Below are 9,515 nucleotides of genomic sequence, written 5' to 3'. Positions count from 1 at the left end.
ATCAATTTGTACACATACACATATATATGTGTGTATGTATATATATATAAATATGTAAAGTATATTATATATGTAAAATAAAGGACTGTAAGGAGATAATACGTAAGTTTTGCCCCCTATCCATTTTTTCTTTTTTTTGGAATCCTTTGTTCTAGAATGCAATTTTTTGAACCAACCCTTAGGGTATCTGAAAATGATGAAGAGGAATAGGGAGAGGGTTTCCAAGTTGGCAAAGGAAACTGAAGTTGCATAATATCTGGAGAATTAATGTTTCGGGAAGAAAAAACTCAGAATGCAAACACACTGAGGTAGAGGGTGCCTGGAGTGTTCAGAAATAGCAAGGAAGTCAGTGAGGTTAGAGCTGGGTGAAAGAAACGATTAGAACAAAACAGGTTATAAAAGGACCCAGGGGCCAAATCATCCAAGATATTTTCAATTTTTTTTAACTGCAATTCAAAGTAAGAAAAATACTTTAGCATCATAAACAAGTCATCCCTACATACACATGCACACACACACACACACACACAAACACACAGATCATAAACCACAGTTTGAGAAACAATAAATTTTATTCTAAGTTTGAGAAAAAGTCACTGGAAGCAGAAGAGTTACAAGATTTGACTGGCATTTAAAAGAATCACTCTGGCTGCTGTGTGGAAATAGACTAAAAATAGGGTGGCAAGAGAAAAAACAAAGATTCTGTTTGGGGGATATTGAGACAGTGGGCTAGCTAAGAGAGTTGTGGCTAGACTGGAATGTCAGCAGTGGAAACAATGAAAGGGTGATTGGATTTAGCATGTATTTTTCATACAAAGCCACCAGAACATATGGATAATTTAGATATGTCGTGTGAGAGAAGTATCAGTAGTGTCTCCTACAGGCGCATGATCAACTGGGAGAATGGTGATGCCATTTACTTAAAAGAACAGCAATATAGTAGCAGCAAATTGTAGCAAAGAGGGAATAAAGAGGTCTACTTGCCTTTCAGATACCCACTTGGAGAAGTTGAGTGGATCCGTTTGAAGTTAGAATGGCCATGTGGCTTGCTTTGGTCAACGAAGTATGAGCAAAAGTAAAGTGTGTCACTCTGGTGGAGATGTAAATTTGGATGATGTCACTATCTATGTGGCCAGCAAGTAAAGTCACAGAACAAAGGGAAAGCTTTTAGGGCAGGATTTTTAAACTGTGAATCTTGGCCATTTTAATTAGTCATGAAATGCATGTACGGGTCATGGCCAGCATTCTTTTAATGAAATGAAATGGATAGCATAGGATGGGATGGAATAGAATGGAATAGAATAGAATAGAATAGAATAGAATAGAATAGAATAGAATAGAATAGAATAGAATAGAATAGAATAGAATAGAATAGCATGGGATGGGATGGGATGGGATGGGATGGGATGGGAATAGGAATAGAACAGAACAGAATAGAACAAGAATAGATCAAAGGACACCACATGCACACTTAGCAAGAACTACACACTTGTCCAAAAAAAAACATGCAACCAATTATTTGATCTTCTATTCACCTGCATCTCATTTGACTTTCCAGTAGGTGATGGTTTACCATAACAGGATGGTTCATGTTGTATACATTTTCAGTTAAGACATAGGAACTGAATATAAATAGATAGAGAAAAATCCCTGGGTCACAACCTAAAGCTAGTCCTCCCTCCACTGTCCCTTTTCTACCTTGTTCTCTTTCTTTAGATGAGTTTATAAGCCATCTGGGATACACAATACTACAAGGACCAAAAGGCCCATCCATGACCACTTACCCCATGGTTATTTTTGCATGTACTCAAGAATCTTGATGACGGTGTCATTTTTGTGTGTTTACATCCATACCTCCAGTCATATTTGTGTGCCTCCATTATTTGAAATCATAAAATTAATAAACCCAAATTTTCTATCTCTCCTTTAAAATTCAGGTTTTATATATGAGATAGGAAAAAGAATGAAAGAATCTCCATGACTTCCATACATTTGAGTGGTTGCTAACTGTGATCTCCTATTATAATAAGATTCATATGAACAAGCACTTACATTCAAGTTAAACGACTTGAAATACTCAATCGACAACAAATATTTATGGAACAGCCATTAGGCTGCAGGAAAATTATCTCAGTTGTTTCTCATGACACCTTTTGGTGGGATAAATTAATGAGTCTATTTTATAGTTGAGAAAACCAAGACTCGTGCAGTTTAATGAGTTGCCTATTCAGCTAATCAGTGGCACTTGGGATTGCAAACCAGATCTTTTTGGAGTCAAGCCAAGCTGGTTCTTGTTACACTATTATCACAACAGCTTCCTCTAAGTGTGCTGTTGGCATTGTTTGTCAAAGGAAGAGATTGTAAGCACCCTACTTCATTGTCAAAAAGGGAGTGGTTAAGTCAATTATGGTACATTTAATCAATTAAACACTAATGCAAGCATAAGAACTATTTGATATGATATAGAAAGGTCTCCAACATATGCTATGCAGAAATAAAATGACAAAATAACCCAACAATCAAAAAAGACAGGATAGTGTTTATTGAACATTCTTATTTCAGTAGCAAAAAAAGGTTACATACATATACCCACATACACACCACATATGCTTATACATGAAGGGAAAATTTTAAGCATGATATATGAGAGCCTGCTAACAGTGGCTGCCCATAGAGAGAAGGACTTGAGGGTCTAAGGTAAGAAATAACATTACTGGCCAGGCACGGTGGCTCACACCTGTAATCCCAGCACTGAAAGGCTGAGGCAGGTGCATCATTTGAGGCCAGGAGTTCAAGACCAGCCTGACCAACATGGTGAAACCCCATCTCTACTAAAAATACAAAAAAAAAAAAAAATTAGCCTGGCATAGTGGTGTGTACCTGTAGTCCCAGCTACTCAGGAGGCTGAGGCAGAAGAATCACTTAAGCCTGGGAGGCAGTGTAGTGAGCTGAGATCATGTCATTGCACTCCAGCCTGGGTGACAGAGTGAGACTCTGTCTCAAAAAAAAAAGAAAAAGAAAGAAAGAAACAAAGAAAGAAAGAAAGAGAGAGAGAAGAAAAAGAAAGAAGAAAGAAAGAAGGAAAAGAAAGAGAGAGAGAGAGAAAGAAAAGGAAAAAAGAAAAGAAAAGAAAAGAAAAGAAAAAAAGAAAAGAAAAGAAAAGAAAAGTACTCATTACTTTTCATTGTTTCCTATGTGTGCTTCTAACCTGTGTGGTCGTCATGAGTGGTAGTTCAAATAATTTCAAATCTCTTCCCTGGCACATGGCAAGAATGCACTCCTCCCACTCTTTATGAGGTTAGTCTGTGTGGCTTGTTTTGGTCAATAAAATGTGAGCAGGTGTGAAATGTGTCATGTGTGGGTCAAAGTTTCAGGTATCAATGTCCAACTCACCACATTCCCTTCTCTTGTCCCAACCACACTGAAAGCATGTGTAGAGATAAAGCTTTCATCAGCTGGAGTCCCTGAGTGACTATGATGAGCAAAGCTCCACTGCCAACTCATATCAGACACATAGAATGAGAAACAATTCATGTGGTAAATAATCCTTAGTGAAGCCACTAACATTTGGAGTTGTTTGTTTTGACAGCATCACCCAGCCTATCCTGCCTGAAAGAACATTACAAACCCAAGCCTGTAGTTCCAGTGCTTTTGGAGGTGAAGTGGGAGGATCATTTGAGGCCAGGAGTTAAAGACTAGCCTGGGCAACACAGCAAGATCATATCTCTACAAAACATTTAAAAAATTAGCAAGCATGGTGGCACGTGCCTGTAGTCCTAGCTACTTGGGAGGCTGAAGTACAAGGATTGCTTGAGCCTGGGAAGTTGAGGCTGCACTGAGCCGAGACTATGCCACTGTCCTTCAACTCAGTGACAGAGAGAGAACTTGCCTCTCTCTCTCTCTCTGTATCTCTCTCTCTCTCTCTCTCTCTCTATATATATATATATATTAGCTGGGCATGGTGGCACACATCTGTAGCCCTAGGTACTCGGGAGGCTGAGGCAGCAGGATCGCTTGAGCCCAAGAGTTCAAGGCTCCAGTGAACCATGATCCTGCCACTGCATTCCAGCCTGGACAACAAAGTGAGACCCTGTCTCCAAAAAGATTTTTAAAAAAAGAAATGCTAGGAAGTGCAAAGGAAATACAAACCTAACAATTATATTGTGACATTTTCATACTTTTAAATGTTAAGGAAAAACATATGTTTTAAAATAATATATCAGTTTATTTACTCATTAAGCAAATATTTATTGAGGACCAAATATGTTCCAGGCACTACAGGCACAGGGGAGGTACCATTAAAAAAAAAAACAAACAGGCTGGGCGCAGTGGCTCACGCCTGTAATCCCAGCACTTTGGGATGCCGAGGCGGGTGGATCACGAGGTCAGGAGATTGAGACCATCCTGGCTAACATGGTGAAACCTCGTCTCTACTAAAAATGCAAAAAATTAGCCGGGCGTGGTGGTGGGTGCCTGTAGTCCCAGCTACTCTGTAGAGCTGAGATTGCGCCACTGCACTCCAGCCTGGGTGACAGAGCGAGACTCTGTCTCAAAAAAAAAAAAAAAAAAGATAAACAAGAGCCCCACTCTCACAATTAACACAAATTAATAAGTAAGATGATATCAGGTAAGGATGCACGCTCTGATGGAAATAAAGTCCCAAGATATTATCAGAAAGGACTGGGTGAGTAGTTGGTCAGAGAGGCTTCTGGGAAGAAATGACTTAAGCTGATGGTTGCAATTATAATACAGTGGACCCTTGAACAACATGGGTTTGAACTGCATGGGTCCACTTATCTGTGGATTTTTTCAACCAAATGCAAATCAAAAATACAGTATTGCAGGATGGGAAGCCCACATATAGGAAAGGCCAACTTTTCCAACGCATGGGCTTGAGTATGCATGAATATACTTGGGGGCTGAGGGGGGCGTATACCGAGGGACAACTGTGGTTATACAACCACAGAGAGGTTTGTTTAAACTTTTCCATAGTCTCCAAATTTTCTCAAGTAGGTCTATGTTTCATTTTAAATCAGAATAACACCATAAAATAAATAAATGAGAGTGGGTAAAATGGTGGGATAATAAAGTCTTCAGCTAGAAAACCCAGGCGGCCCAGCCTTCATCTGGAAAGTGAAGGACCATATTCAGTTACACCTGCAGATGGAACCGATGGAGTCATAAGTGGATACAGAAACAAACGTTGGCACCTCTCTAAGTGGACTAGGCCATCAGTGTGAAATTTATCCCATAAAACATCAATCAAGATAGCAGTAAAAGGGGTGAAATGTGTACAAACGTAAAAACAATTGAAAACATATTTGCCTAATTATACAGACAAGGACATCAAGATGAGTGCTGAAAGGGGATGAAAAACTAGGAGATATGGAATCTCTGTTCTAATGGAAACCAACTCCAAGGCTGGCAATATGGCCCCAGGGACAAACACCGCCAATTACAAAAACATTAAAGAGTTAATAAAGCTTGTGAAGTGTTCCCAAAGAAAGGAGAATCTGAAGTAAGCCACAATTCTGCTTTTATCAGCAATTACTCTCATATTTTTGTATCAAGCTAACTTTGTTAAATCATTCCGCAAAGGTCAAGTGGGATGTGTCTTTTCTGGACTATTTTCATATTTCGTGACAGAGACTAAATAACTGCATAGTATACACTGTATTTCCAAAGACTGGAAGACATTTACACCCAAATGCTGATTTCCTTTGGTGTGATATTAGTCACTTAGACAATGGGGTTTTATATGATGCTGTGTATGTACCGTCTCTCAGCCAGTTCCTTCTTTGGTGCCTGAAAATTTTCCAGTTACCAGCTGTCAGAAGTCCACTTTAACTGTTTCTCATTAAAATAAGACACCAGTTTCAATTCATCTTGACAGCAACAGGGCATGATATCCTCAGGTTGCCATAGTCAACATGTTTCTTGAGCGAAATAATTTATTCAAAAGGCATGAAATCCATTTAGCTCCTAGGATAGTAACTTTTGAGCTGTCAAAGTTCTGTTAGTCAATATGCTTTCTTTTTCCTCATATTAGGGCAAAGCTGGAGACGCTGAATAGTTGACCAATGCAAAAGAGGACCCCAATAGTTAAATTGTTATTATATCACTGTTATAATTTTGAAAGTGGTAATGAAACAACAGAGCACTGTATTTATGCAGTATCTTTTACTCAGAAATTATGACACTTTCTGCAAATACTATCTCATCTTTCTTTCAGCATCCCTAACAAGTGGGCACTATCAGATGTTATTATCCCCAGTGCAAAGAGGCAAAGAAAACGAAACGTTTTTGGTGGATGCGTTTGGACTGTGGCTCTTTAATTTTTTTTAATCTTTCTACTCTTCTGTATTTTTCAGTTTTTATTTAATTAGTTATTATTTTTACAATGAAAATAGAATTTTAACATTTTGAAGCAAATACTAACAGATATATCTCACCCCTTCGCATACTACCTAAAACATGGATTTAATGTCTTTTCTCTGCCTTATTGTCAGCAACCCTTTGGCCTCTATGCCACAATCCTTCCTCATTAAGAAGCAGAGTGTCATGCCCTTTATACCCACGAAGGAAGAAAAGACAGTAACATCTTTGAAAGGTCACTATATGTGCCAGAACTGTTCTAAGACACATAAACTTAACCCAGTTAATCTCACCAACCTATGAGCTAAATATTCCTTAATTTTCACTTGGTAGATTTGAAAATGGCAGCTCAGAGAAGCTACAACTCAAGGGTATAAGTCAGCCAATAATAAGAGATCAAATCAGGATCCAAATTCATGTCTGACTGAGTCTAAAACCAACATGCTTTCCAGTCCTAAACATGCAGCTCAAGTCTCTTCTTGCTACTTTCTTAGTGTTTCCAATTCTGCCTCCCTTCAATGCGTCTTCCATCAAGGATGGAAATGAGATAATATCCCTCTTCTGCTTGAAAGCCTTCAGACAAGCTCCCACTGCATATAGAATCAAATCTAAGCTCATTACTCTGGCTAGCCTCATCATATGCCACATTGCACCACCTCACCCCATTCAACCCCTGCACACCTGACACAAGCACCTAATTTCAGTACCTCAAACAGGAAAACTCTTTCTCAAATCTGGGCCATCACACACACTGTTCCCTCTGTCTAGAAAACCTCTCTATTTTCTTCCCAGGGCTCAATTCCAGGACCTTCACTGACCAGTCAGCCTAAGTGGTCCTGTTATTTTCTCCTCATCCTATTCTTTTCCTTTTAACACTAAGCATAATTTCAAATTAGATGTTCATGTTTTTATTAATTTATATCTATCTTCCCCACATGAGCTTCAGAAGCTGAGAATCAAGTCCGTTTGTTGACCAAAACAACAAAGACACTAAAACAATTCCTGGCTGGTAGAAGATTTTCAAAAAGTATTTACCAAATAAATGAATGAAAGAGTAAGATCTCAAGTTTCACTGACTCCCAGTTCACATTACATTGTTAACATGATATTTTAGTGTTCATTCAAAAGGTCGTTTGTCCTGCCTGGGTCCAACTGTGCCATAAATTAGTATTTGCCTTGCTTTCATCTTCAAGAGTATGTTAATAGTATTACTGAAACACCATTCTTCTTTCTTTCTCCATCATTTTCATGAATTCCACAGGGTTCATCAGAGCTAAGCACATGGCTGCCATATACCTTAAAAAACTGGGGTTCTTTTAGCAGGAAGAAGATAGGAATGGCCATTCGGGTGGTCAAAAAAATAAACCACTTCTTGCTGTGGACCATGAGATTAAAAGCCCATAGACCGGGCGCAGCCCGCTGGCCTGCAGTAGGCGCTACCGGGCGTCCAGCACAGAGTGCGGCACAGCGGCCGCTGTCAGGATGGCCATGGCGAGGGGTGCACGGCGGCCACCTGAGTGGCTCGGCGGTGTCAGGCTCTTGCTCAAGTACCAACTCTATGGACCCAGGACAGAGCAAGCAAAGAAGATGGATCGATTGAAGAGCCATCTGACTGTGTGCTTTCTACCTTCTGTGCCCTTTTTAATCCTAGTATCCACTCTAGCCACCGCTAAGAGTGTGACTAACAGCACTTTAAACGGCACTAACGTGGTCTTGGGCTCTGTGCCCATAATCATTGCCAGAACTAACCATATCATAGTCAAGGAAGGGAACAGTGCCTTGATTAATTGTAGTGTTTATGGCATCCCTGACCCACAGTTCAAGTGGTATAATTCCATTGGCAAGCTGCTGAAAGAAGAAGAGGATGAGAAGGAGAGAGGAGGAGGAAAATGGCAAATGCACGACAGCAGCCTCCTGAACATCACCAAGGTATCCTTCTCAGACCGAGGTAAATACACATGCGTGGCTTCTAACATCTACGGCACCGTGAACAACACGGTGACCTTGCGCGTCATCTTCACCTCTGGTGACATGGGTGTCTACTACATGGTTGTGTGCCTGGTGGCCTTCACCATCGTCATGGTCCTCAATATCACCTGCCTGTTCATGATGAGCAGCCACCTAAAGAAGACCGAGAAGGCCATCCATGAGTTCTTTAGGACCGAAGGTGCAGAGAAGCTGCAGAAGGTATTCAAGATCGCCAAGCACATCCCCATCATCACCTCCGCCAAAACTCTAGAGCTTGCCAAAGTCACCCAGTTCAAAACCATGGAGTTCGCCCACTACATCGAAGAGCTTGCCAGGAGCATGCCTCTGCCACCTCTCATTATGAACTGCAGGACTATCATGGAGGAGATTATGGAGGTGGTTGGGCTGGAGGAGCAGGGGCAGAATTTTGTGAGGCATACTCCAGAGGGTCAGGAGGCCGCACACAGGGATGAGGTCTACACAATCCCCAACTCTCTGAAGCAGAGCGACTCCCCCGCCGCTGACTTGGACGCCTCATCGCTGCACGAGCAACCTCAGCAAATTGCCATCAAGGTGTCAGTTCACCCGCAGTCCAAAAAAGAGCATGCAGATGACCAAGAGGGTGGACAGTTTGAAGTCAAAGATGTAGAGGAGACAGAATTGTCGGCTGAACATTCCCCCGAAACTGCAGAGGCTTCTACCGATGTCACGTCCACCGAGCTAACATCTGAAGAGCCAACACCTGTTGAGGTACCAGATAAGGTACTGATGCCAGCTTACCTGGAAGCCACAGAGCCAGCAGTGACACATGACAAAAACATCTGCATTATTTACGAAAGCCATGTCTAATACCAACCCGAAAATCTATGCATATCAAGAAAATCAGGGGCTGCCCATTGTAATACAGATGTAGTACGCACTTGCCGCTAAGCCTTACCAGGAGACTCTCATCCCTTAGGTAGGAGTGATGCCACTTTAAAAGGAGAAACACCTGCCTGCAGTGAATGGGACTGGAATTTCCCCAGTAGAAAAGGATGCGAGAAACATCAGGGTGCAGAATTGATATCAGACAGAAGGTGTCTATGTGATAATGAGTTTTAGAGGCTGATCTCTGCCAAATACCTTAATTAGTGATGCCTTCTGGGCAAAGAGTACACCACTGTAAGATATCC

At 40.9% G+C, this 9,515-nt stretch overlaps 1 protein-coding gene across 1 annotated transcript; it reads left to right on the top strand.

Annotated features, from left to right (window-relative positions):
- The first annotated feature begins 7,962 nt into the window (after window positions 1-7,962).
- Window positions 7,963-9,192, top strand: LOC116809454 (microfibrillar-associated protein 3-like). The gene has a single exon (XM_032753319.2). The coding sequence runs from the start codon at window positions 7,963-7,965 to the stop codon at window positions 9,190-9,192; it is 1,230 nt and encodes a 409-aa protein (XP_032609210.1).
- The last annotated feature ends 323 nt before the right edge of the window (window positions 9,193-9,515 follow it).

The sequence above is a fragment of the Hylobates moloch genome, unplaced genomic scaffold, assembly GCF_009828535.3.
Source record: "Hylobates moloch isolate HMO894 unplaced genomic scaffold, HMol_V3 SCAFFOLD_1, whole genome shotgun sequence".
Classification (NCBI taxonomy): Eukaryota; Metazoa; Chordata; class Mammalia; order Primates; family Hylobatidae; genus Hylobates; species Hylobates moloch.
The sequence above is the reverse complement of the archived record's forward strand: the minus strand, read 5'-3'. Positions and strand labels throughout refer to the sequence as shown.